General features: G+C 43.3%; 1 protein-coding gene across 2 annotated transcripts in view; it reads right to left on the bottom strand.

Annotated features, from left to right (window-relative positions):
* Window positions 1-1185: 1185 nt before the first annotated feature.
* LOC142564869 (ornithine decarboxylase-like) overlaps window positions 1186-12120 on the bottom strand; it is a 56071-nt gene continuing 45136 nt past the window's right edge. For both annotated transcript variants that reach the window (XM_075676058.1, XM_075676060.1), the window contains exons 8-10: window positions 11339-11492; window positions 4392-4495; window positions 1186-3004 (exon numbers count right to left, since the gene is read on the bottom strand). In XM_075676058.1, coding sequence (XP_075532173.1) covers window positions 2660-3004; window positions 4392-4495; window positions 11339-11492 — 603 coding nt within the window. In that variant the 3' untranslated portion in view covers window positions 1186-2659. The remainder of the gene's footprint in view (window positions 3005-4391; window positions 4496-11338; window positions 11493-12120) is intronic.

Below are 12120 nucleotides of genomic sequence, written 5' to 3'. Positions count from 1 at the left end.
TTGAAAGACGTTCATTCAAAAGCGAATCGTACTCAGAGAGTTTGTGGCGCAGCCTTCTAAAGCGTTGGGTTGCTGTCCTTGAGGAAACTTTGTAATACGGGCTCGATTCCGTGCAGAATCGGAGACATTCAAAGGATATTTTTCGTCAATCTAGAGCAGCACATTCCACGTGGCACACCTAGTTATCGAAGCTGGCATCAGAGGCACTTATTGAAGGGTGCCACACATCTACTCACTCGTAACCACCGACCCAACATGCCATCAAATGGGTTCATTGAACAATGGTCTCTGCCCAGTCGCGCATGTACAGCAAGCTATGTCAGTGTGAAAGAGGTTCGATGAAGAGCGGTACATAAGTGCACGTACTCATTGACTCAAGTCGGTCTGACGGTTGATTTTGATACTAGGTGGCTCAGCACAGCAGCCCGGTGCAATACCCATTCAACCATGCACTATTCATTGAGATAGGTAGGCGGGACAATGACTGGACACAAGCCCACATAGGTGGCCCCCGCAAAGTTCGTGAAGTACCTTGAGAATGCTAACTCTATAGAGGAATATGTGTAAAACATACTTAACAGCTGCGAAACATTGTAGAGCGTTTTACAACTGATAAACGGCTTGTCAGCGAAATTACGATATCTTTATTGTCCTCAAAAGCTTTGTATGTGCAACACCAAATACACTAATCATCAGCAATGTGTAAAACAACCGTTCTGCTACAGTGCCGCTTAGCCTGCACGAAGTTTTGCGAATGAGCCCTGAGATCGTGTTTGGTTTCGGAAGCTGCGCAGGTTATGCGGAGCGATATTTGCTGAATGACTAAGACGATCGCGCGTTAACGGAGACGACTGTCGCTGTGTGAAGATATACTTACTACACAACATTTCTCGTGCACCAGACTCTGCCAAAATTGCCTTATTCTAAAGTATACGTAACATCTGGAAAGTATCATGGTACGTGAGCACGCTAAGAGCACAACCAAAGCATGAAAACGCAGCTGTTTTAGCAAAACTTAACAAATGGCGAAGCGGAATCCCCTAGCTGACGTTAGCAGAGCACCGCTGGCGGCGCCGCAATTAGTTGCACCCGAGGATAATACTTTGTGCGTCATTCGCACAGACTTCTTGGCGATAGCGTGCAGCATAATGCACAATGAATACACGAAACAACAAAAAGCGAGCATGGGATTACAGTTTTATTTCTCTGCAGGACGAAACTGTGTAGCCAATAGGGCACAGATATAGAGTTCAGATTAAAATGTAACAAAGGAAGATGTTTTAGCTCCTGCACAAGTACTGATGCACACTTTAAAGATTACAGATTTATATGCAGGCTTTAAACACAACAGGTGTTCTGAGCATTTTGGAGCGCGAAAGTGGCTGTTGTAGGTCAATAAATATCTCAATCAAAATACAATCAATACGAATCCAGTAGCTTAACATCTTCGAACATCATCACAAATAAAGGCTACAAAGCTGCATTCTCTGTCACTTAAGCCAGTCTTCTCACTTTTACTGCCATTTTGCTCCAGCAGCAGCCAATAATACTCGGTGATGACTAGCTTTTTCTTCGTTGTTGAATATCCAGAGTTTAAATATGTAGTTTTAAATGTTTATTTTCATTGAAAAACAAGAATGGAACGTTCTATTCTCTTTTTTTATTGCAAGAACAATAAATGTGTCGACAAACGGTAATATATGACCGTTAAATAAGTTCCAATTTTCTAATGAATGTTTCCTTAGCATTCCCTTAAAAAATAAAAAAGCGAAATTGACGCTGCTACTACGACCATTATTTCAAATTTATATATTTTCCCCCTTTCGTTTAACTTGCCATGACCACTATGAAACGCGATGCTGGAGATGTTTCTTTCTTTTTTGTTCGTCACATACATTGAAAGAGATGAAGAATTCCACCTTTTCAGAAGTACAAATAAACCGCTGTCTCGAAGACGCCGTTATTTGTCTTGATCAAACTTCCTTATCCGGAAAGAAATTGTCACTGTTCATCGACATCCCACATAGAGTGCCTACACACCACGGTTACAATTTTATAGTTGCTGCATATTTCTCAGCAGAGCTATAAATTGTATCAACCCGGAAAAACACTCATAAAAATGCGAGGAAATAGATTGATCATGGCGGAGCTCTCCGGCGAACTGTCATAAATAGGATGAAGCCTCCACCATTCAACCTAGACTAAGGAGACTGTACCTTCCGGTATCTAAATGTTCGCTGCTGTGCTTTCTAAAGTTTGGCTGTAGCGCTGTCGCAAACTGTCTTTCAGAAGGATCTTCGTTGACTCATCCTGTCTCAGTCCAGCAAATTTCCGCATCTTAAGTACGCAAAATAAGCACAACTTGAACTGCCATGCTTTCAATAATAAAAGCTACGTCCTTCTAGTGAGACATATCCAGTTTGCTAATTGCGCCTTCTCTAGCAGGATATCCAACTCTAGAAAAATTGGCACTTAATAAAGGAAAACCTTCTATGCCTTAGCTAACCACTACCTTAAAAAAAAGACGCGAGGGCTTCAAAATACACTAAGTAGTTGCCGGAAGCTAGCGCTCGCGTTGGATAGACAGGGTGCCGGCTAAGTGAAATGCGATCCGCCAAGTCATTTTTCTTATCGGGCTTATTGCTCGAGCCGAACCTTGTCAATGACCGTTCTGTATCAGGCTGTTCTTCTTGAGGGCGTTGTCGCTGGGACGTTTCTTGACGATCTCAACTGCTGGCCCGTAACCGCCTTCCACGGGCAAGGCGTCGAGGATCGCGCGTACCATGGCCGCGTCCGCTTGATCGACCACGTAGTGAACGCGCGGGAATCCGAAGCCGTTGAAGCCGCAAGCGTTTACGAGCGAGTAGGCCCCCATGTTGTCCACGATTATCCACTCGTCCGGCTTGGCGTCGAAGAAGAGCTGCCTGTCGGCGATGCAGTCCAGCGGGCTACAGGTGGCCCCCCAAAGGGTGCTGAGAATGTTGCGCGGACGATCGTATGGTGGCTGCAAGAAATAGCAGGAAAAACAAATGTGAGAAGCTCTTCATTGTGTCTTTGGCGATACAAAGCTGTAAGGTCAGGGTTGTGTACATGCACTTCGATACGCTATGCTCAGTAGAAGGAAGAAACAAGCCCCGACGGACCTTTGTTACCCTGCGAATGTTGCCAGAATCGACTGCTTTGCAGAGGTGCATGTAAGATCACTAGATCACTTCGATGAATGCACAGGGCAGGACATCGTACAGTGGATGCAGACTTAATATATGTTAAGTATTTTTTCGTATGTACGACAGTTCGAGAATTTTTGTTACCCACTGCAATAAAACAAATTTGGTTAGGCTGTTTATCTCAGCTGCCATTTACTTCCGTACTGCCATAGACTGGAACAGCCTTACCCCCAACATCGATACAACCACTTGTCCATCTTCGTTCACAGAACTTGTAAGCGACCATTATGTTAATATATTATTTCTCACGATGTTCTTGCTATTTTGTAAAAACCCACCCCTTATGTAATGCCCCAGTGGGGGAGCTTTATGGTAACAAACTGTACCTAACTGAATTGAAACGATCATACATTCAAATTATTTCAAATAATCACTTTAGGCCACATATTCCCGTTGAAGTATTGCATTGCTCCCATGTGATGTGATGCGCCGTTAGAACTAATCCTAAGCTAGTACCAATTTCGAGAATTGTGTTCTTTAAATGCGGCACAAAATACATTGACCTGCCAGTTTTTCGAAAACTTCCTTTATCAGTTGGAGGTGATGCCACATGAAATTTCGATGCATTTGCACACACTTTCGGTTCCGGTATCTCGAAAGCATCGGTGCGTTTTGCATTTCTGCGAAGTACATATCATTTCAGGACAGTCCCACTAGAAGGCTGAAACTGAACACCTAACTCCAAATTGAGGGAACTAAAGTGATTCACCACTTTTCAGCTATTAGAACTAGACAGTCGTTAATATTCTTTTTATGCTAACGTGATTCTAGCTTGTATCCATAGCCTTGAAAATCACAGGACCAAATATAACAGGTCCTCTGTGTGTTCAAGGTTAGAATAAAAGCTTTACCATCATCTAAAACAAACGTCAACCATGTGCTGGTATATTTATGCCCACCTCTGAAAGAACTCAAAGTTGGTAAGGCAGTTTAAGCGTTCTATTAATATCAGAATACTGAAACTTGTCTTTTTCTTTTTTTCCTAAAGCAGGTACAATTATGAGCGTGCTTTACTTCTCGCGTCCCTTTTTTTTCTTCTTTAGCATAGCTGAATAATTCCTTCACAGGATTTTGCGTAAACTACAAACCACCTTCACCCAGCCTCATTTATTGTGCAATATGGCAAAGAGGAGGCTGTAGTATATATATGACAATAATCCTTACGTCAAGTGGCCGGAACTGTACGTCCAAGAAATCGTAGATGCAATTAGTGATGCAGTTTCTTTTGCTTTCACTCAGGAAGACTTCTTGGTACTCTTGGATCTTCCCTGAAAGTAACACAGAGAAAGATGTGCTTCAATACTGCTCAACTATTTTGCACGACGATTGAACACGTTGACTTTCTATCAGCAGTAAGCATAGGTGGGTGTCTTACAGCAGATTTTATATTATTAGCAGCTTTTCAGTGCACCTACTGGGCACTCTTTCTACTACAGTAGGAAAATTCCAACAGAAAAAAAATCTTTTGCAACCGTATGTATATTATTCCTAAATCGAATGCAGTGCCTTAAAAAATACAATAAGGAAACTCTCCTCAATATTGAAGCTCCTTATTTTACGCAAGTGTACTAGCTCTTTTTTTTGCCAGTGGTTCCCTTTGTTCAATGACCAGTATGACCATTTCAAGAAAAAGAAATGGGCATGGGCAGGACATGTAATGAGGAGGGAAGATAACCGATGGTCATTAAGGGTTACGGACTGGATCCCAAGGGAAGGGAAGCGTAGCAGGGGGCGGCAGAAAGTTAGGTGGGCGGATGAGATTAAGAAGTTGCAGGGACGGCATGGCCACAATTAGTACATGACCGGGGTTGTTGGAGAAGTATGGGAGAGGCCTTTGCCCTGCAGTGGGCGTAACCAGGCTGATGATGATGATGATGATGATGATGATGATGATGATGATGATGATGATGATGAAGAAGAAGAAGAAGAAGAAGAAGAAGTTATGCTCAACACTCAAACGGTGTTACGCAATTCGACTCCATTCTTAGCATAACCTCCAACTAAAACGTATGTGAGGTAAAAATTTTCAAAGTGCATGTTTATATTTTATTCCATGTGCATAGAAGCCAAGCCGTTTTGCTGGCCACATTAAGAATTCTTTTGGTTTAACCTAACGTGTTTGAGCGTTACAATAAAACGGCAAACTAATATTCAAGCTCAAAGTATTTCTAAATATAATCACTTCACAAGGGTGGTAAGGCTTTTTTTATAACATATCTCAAGCTCAGTAGAAATTTTTAAGATAACAAAATGTTAGATCAGCAAATCTATCTACATGGCACTCTTCAACATGACACAGGCTACATGTCAACAACTTGACTGCTGTGAAGTGAAACACTAGAGCGCAATCACTTTTTCGTGTTTTAGTCTAAAACACGTTACTTAATACAAATATACCGCAGGTATTTTTTCATAACGCAGCTTCCAGCTTTCGCTATGAACGCACCACGCACTGAACATACACAAAAGCATTTGACTTATGTGGGTGTGTTGGCCATTAAAACAGGTTTCCTACACGATCATCCTTTTTCAAAATTTTTGACAACAGGTGCTAATGAACGCTCTTAGTCAACCCGTACTGCTCTTTTGCATTTCTTAGGGGGTTGGAGGTTGCCTATATGCAAAAGACTCACTTTGCGAAAAATAAGCCCGCTCGGGCGCTACAACCTTTCAAGGAAGTAAGAAAGCCGTGGGGACTCATTTCCCGGTCGTTTTCTCCAAGCAATTGCTTTAACTCTTTCTACAGTCATAATACATAGCCAATGTTATTCTGCGGCTATGTGTCTATGGTGCCCAGGACATTCTACCAGGCGCTTCCTCATTACTGATTTAATAGAAAGGAGGTGCATGCACTTGAATCATTCGTTGCGATCGACAGAACGGAGTCCGGGATATCGCTCATGAGCAATATTACCGCTGTGATAGGGTCTCTGTGATACTCGTCGTAATCAATAAGCGTAATCAATAAGCGTAAGACAGCTGACATAAGGAAGTATAATATGGATAGAATTGAACATGCTCTCAGGAGCGGAGGAAGCCTAAAAACAGCGAAGAAGAAACTAGGAATTGGCAAGAATCAGATGTATGCGTTAAGAGACAAAGCCGGCAATATCATTACTAATATGGATGAGATAGTTCAAGTGGCTGAGGAGTTCTATAGAGATTTATACAGTACCAGTGGCACCCACGACGATAATGGAAGAGAAAATAGCCTAGAGGAATTCGAAATCCCGAAGGTAACGCCGGAAGAAGTAAAGAAAGCCTTAGGAGATATGCAAAGGGGGAAGGCAGCTGGGGAAGATCAGGTAACAGCAGATTTGTTGAAGGATGGTGGACAGATTGTTCTAGAGAAACTGGCCACCCTGTATACGCAATGCCTCATCACCTCGAGCGTACCGGAATCTTGGAAGAACGCTAACATTATCCTAATCCATAAGAAAGGGGACGCCAAAGAGTTGAAAAATTATAGACCGATCAGCTTACTGTCCGTTGCCTACAAAGTATTTACTAAGGTAATTGCAAATAGAATCAGGAACACCTTAGACTTCTGTCAACCACAGGACCAGGCAGGATTCCGTAAAGGCTACTCAACAATAGACCATATTCACACTATCAATCAAGTGATAGAGAAATGTGCAGAATATAAGCAACCGTTGTATATAGCTTTTATTGATTACGAGAAAGCGTTTGATTCAGTCGAAACCTCAGCAGTCATGGAGGCATTACGGAATCAGGGTGTAGATGAGCCATATGTAAAAATACTGGAAGATATCTATAGCGGCTCCACAGCCACCGTAGTCCTCCATAAAGCAAGCAACAAAATCCCAATAAAGAAAGGCGTCAGGCAGGGAGATACGATATCTCCAATGCTATTCACAGCGTGTTTACAGGAGGTATTCAGAGACCTGGATTGGGAAGAATTGGGGATAAAAGTTAATGGAGAATACCTTAGTAACTTGCGATTCGCTGATGATATTGCCTTGCTTAGTAACTCAGGGGACCAATTGCAATGCATGCTCACTGACCTGGAGAGGCAAAGCAGAAGAGTGGGTCTAAAAATTAATATGCAGAAAACTAAAGTAATGCTTAACAGTCTCGGGAGAGAACAGCAATTTACAATAGGCAGCGAGGCACTGGAAGTCGTAAGGGAATACATCTACTTAGGGCAGGTAGTGACGGCGGATCCGGATCATGAGACGGAAATAATCAGAAGAATAAGAATGGGCTGGAGTGCGTTTGGCAGGCATTCCCAAATCATGAACAGCAGGTTGCCGTTATCCCTCAAGAGAAAAGTATATAATAGCTGTGTCTTACCAGTACTCACCTACGGGGCAGAAACCTGGAGGCTTACGAAAAGGGTTCTACTCAAATTGAGGACGACACAACGAGCTATGGAAAGAAGAATGATAGGTGTAACGTTAAGGGATAAGAAAAGAGCAGATTGGGTGAGGGAACAAACGCGAGTTAATGACATCTTAGTTGAAATCAAGAAAAAGAAATGGGCATGGGCAGGACATGTAATGAGGAGGGAAGATAACCGATGGTCATTAAGGGTTACGGACTGGATCCCAAGAGAAGGGAAGCGTAGCAGGGGGCGGCAGAAAGTCAGGTGGGCGGATGAGATTAAGAAGTTTGCAGGGACGGCATGGCCACAATTAGTACATGACCGGGGTTGTTGGAGTAGTATGGGAGAGGCCTTTGCCCTGCAGTGGGCGTAACCAGGCTGATGATGATGATGATGATGATGATACTCGTCGTAACTTAAATGATGGTTAATAAACTGCTCAAAACTCGAGCATGCAGTAGACTCTGGTCAAATCAGGGCTTGTTTCTTCTATTTTGAAATTCCTGAAAATTTAGAAAAAAAAGTGTGCATGCCCGCGAAGAACAAAGCTTTATATTATTTCCTTAGATACAATGTTTAAACAACCTCCTTTGGTCCCCTTCGTGTTGCTGCCGCTATTTCTTTCTACGCCTGGTGCTGCGAAGGCTTCCTCGTAGGGGAGCGTGCCCACAAGCCGCCGACTACTAAACGTAACGGTGGCGCCCAGTTCAAATTTCATTTTGAATATTCACGTAGACGCCACTACGTCCAACGTTGGCTCCCGCAACGCGCGAAATGCGGTTATCAGCGGGTCGCAGAGCGCTCTCAGCGAACTCGTCGCGCCACCCCGCGGCGGCCGCGAAATTTACGCTGTGGCAGATCGCAGCTGCGTGCAACTCCGTGGCGCATGCGCAACCTGTGCTTCATGCGAGAAGGCGCTGGCCGTTTTACTTGATGCGGACCGGTTTATCCTGTGACGTGCAACATGACCGACGGAGTGAAGGCACATCTATTTTTTGCAATTTGAATCGCTGAGAATAATAGCTCCATACGAATCGATTCCCGCCAAGGCGTCTAGCCGGGAGCAGCCAGGAGTGAGCGCACACCGCCAAACGTACGAAGCATTAAGTTCTGCATGGTTAGAGGCTTGTTTACTGTTCAGTACCAATCGAAATTAATAAAACAAATGCCTACGACACCGATGAGCAGCGTAGCCAATCTTGAATACCTACGCGAGCGGTCGCGACCACTTGCGAGCCTATGATATTCAGCGACCTTTAGAAGTGTGCAATGGTTACTGAAATTCGAAAACTGTATTTTTTGCTTACTTCACTCTGTTCATTAAAATGCTTCAATAAATATACACTGCAACAATAGGAATAAGTGCACTCATCCAGACACCCTTCTTTACTTGATATCAGAGATCGGTCAATTGCAGCCGTGTATGGGAATCTTGCATTTGGCGATATATGCCAGCTGCCGGCAGCTTCAAATGGATAAAGCCTCGTTCGAATCATCATCATCATCATCATCATCATCATCAGCCTGGTTACGCCCACTGCAGGGCAAAGGCCTCTCCCATACTTCTCCAACAACCCCGGTCATGTACTAATTGTGGCCATGCCGTCCCTGCAAACTTCTTAATCTCATCCGCCCAACAAACTTTCTGCCGCCCCTGCGACGCTTCCCTTCCCTTGGAATCCAGTCCGTAACCCTTAATGACCATCGGTTATCTTCCCTCCTCATTACATGTCCTGCCCATGCCCATTTCTTTTTCTTAATTTCAACTAAGATGTCATTAACTTGCGTTTGTTCCCTCACCCAATCTGCACTTTTATTATCCCTTAACGTTACACCTATCATTCTTCTTTCCATAGCTCGTTGCGTCGTCCTCAATTTGAGTAGAACCCTTTTCGTAAGCCTCCAGGTTTCTGCTCCGTGTCTGCCTCGTTCGAATAGAGAGTACTTAAAATTCATTATTTCGTGCTCCGCTTATGAGTTATGTGCATCGCGGATGACTGATAAATATGGCTACGTTGTTGACAGCAGTGTACGCCATCCGCCGACTGCGTTTTTTCAGCAAGAACTAAAGGTGGTCCATAATAACATAAGGAACTATATTATGGATAGAATTTAACATGCTCTCAGAAACGAAGGAAGCCTACATGCAGTGAAGAATAAACTAAGAATAGACAAGAATCAGGTGTAAGCATTAAGAGAGAAAACCGGCAATATCATTACTCATTTCGATGAGACAGTTCAAGTGGTTGAGGAGTTCTATAGAGATTTACCAACATAATCCTAATCCATAAGAAAGGGGACGCCAAAGACTTGAAAAATTATAGACCGATCAGCTAACTGTCCGTTTCCTACAAAGTATTTACTAAGGTAACTGCAAATAGAATCAGCAACACCTGACACTTTTATCAAGCAAAGGACCAGGCAGGATTTCGTAAAGGCTACTCAACAATACACCCTATTCACACTATCAATCAGGGGATAGAGAAATGTGCAGCATATAACCAACCCTCATATAGACCTTTCATTGATTACGAGAAAGCGTTTGATTCAGTCGAAATCTCAGCAGTCATGGAGGCATTACGGAATCAGGGTGTAGACGAGCCATATGTAAAAATACTGAAAGATATCTATAGCGGATCCACAGCCACCGTAGTCCTCCATAAACAAAGCAACGAAATCCCAATAAAGGAAGGCGTCAGGCAGGGAGGTACGATCTCTCCAATGCTATTAACAGCATGTTTACAGGAGGTATTCAGAGGCCTGGATGGGAAAAAATTGGGGATAATAGTTAATGGAGAATACTTTAGTGACTTGCGATTCGCTGATCATATTGCCTTGCTGAGCAACTCAGAGGACGAGGACCAATTGCAATGCATGCTCACTGACATGGAGAGGCAAAGCAGACGGGTGGGTCTAAAAATTATTCTGCAGAAAACTAAAGTAATGTTTAACGGTCTCGGAAGAGAACAGCAGTTGACTATAGGTAACAAAGCACTGGAAGTGGTAAGGGAATACATCTACTTAGGGCAGGTAGTGACGGCGGATCCGGATCATGACACTGAAATAATCAGAAGAATAAGAATGTGCTCGCGTGTGTTTGGCAGGCATTCTCAGATTATGAACAGCAGGTTGCCATTATTCCTCAACAGAAAAGTGTGTAACAGCTGTTTCTTACCAGTACTCACCTACGGGGCAGAAACCTGGAGGCTTACGAAAAGGGTTCTGCATAAATTGGGGACGACGCAGCAAGCATAATATGTCCTTTAGGAAGACCTACCGAGGACACACTGCTTTCCTTGCTTTCCAAAATTGGTCCACCCATACCATTCAGTAGAACGCCCCCGAAATCGGCGGCCTAGTGCCTTACAACCCATGCCTTATTGTACAATGCCACCAAATTACATATTACGCTCACAAGTTCCTGCCCATAAGGAACACGATCACTACACCGCCATTTCTGTTGTCATCTTTTCGGTTGACTTAATCATGTTGTCTTACTCAAGCTGCCCTAATGGTGTTGCCTTCAGAAATTAATGCACCGATGATCACGCCAACCTTCCCACACCAATATATTTTCCTTTGACAAAAAAATGGCATATTTTCCTAGCTGCAAGTTGTAATACCAGGGGTTAATTAAGGGAAGACATGTGTCAAGTATACTATTTAGTACCATTCCACTAAATGGGAATCTTAGCTGCGCTTATAATTTGGTTGACAAGTAGGATAGGCGGAGGGGAACATGTCTCTTCCAAATTTATACACCTACCGTCGATCAGAAGATTCCTCTTCCTTTTCCCAACGACTTTGAGGAGCAAAGTGTAAGCTGAAGTCACAAAGAACTGACCGGGCTCGGCCAGAATCGTTATATCATTTGGCGATGGGAAGTGGACGTCCAGGGCGGAGCGGATGGAGGCACACACCTGTGGATGCGCAATTACTATCAACAGTTGAAATAATGCAAACGACATTATCACAGATATTTTGCACAATTTCCCGAGTGATATCTTGCTTTATCTTTTCGTAGTGGGAAGTGTTCACGTTGCCGTTGTGGTGGTAAAAGCCCGCAAATTTTGTGTAACTAACGACACTGAAAACGAACGCAATCTTTTTCATGTTTCATGACTGTTTGATAATACAATGTCTAAATGAAGCAGCGTCTCCAAGCTTCGCCTCAAATTATGTTTTTTTTTATGACGCACTTGAACTTGTTTAACGCTTGTACTCGGTGCGTATAGTTTGCGTGCCTAACAGCGTTGCCATGCCTCCTGCTTCCATTCTGCATGTCTGCTCTCCAGAAGAAAAAAAAAACGCTGTCCATGTCGAAGCAAAACAAATAATGGTAAAACACAAAATAAGTGAACTTCAAGGAATTTCATGATGGCTGGTATTTCTTTTTGTAAGCATAACTTCTTGCTATATAATCTCACGTGCCGTGAAATGCCAATTTATACCCCGCGATTCTGTACTGGCTCTGAGTGAAAACACCAACTTGCCATTGTCCAAATGGTCCGATTACTTTCAACAGTGCCCTAGCAGTAATTTTCACAT

The sequence above is a fragment of the Dermacentor variabilis genome, chromosome 11 (assembly GCF_050947875.1).
Source record: "Dermacentor variabilis isolate Ectoservices chromosome 11, ASM5094787v1, whole genome shotgun sequence".
Lineage (NCBI taxonomy): Eukaryota > Metazoa > Arthropoda > Arachnida > Ixodida > Ixodidae > Dermacentor > Dermacentor variabilis.
Note: the sequence above shows the minus strand (reverse complement) of the source record. Positions and strands in the feature narration are given on the sequence as shown.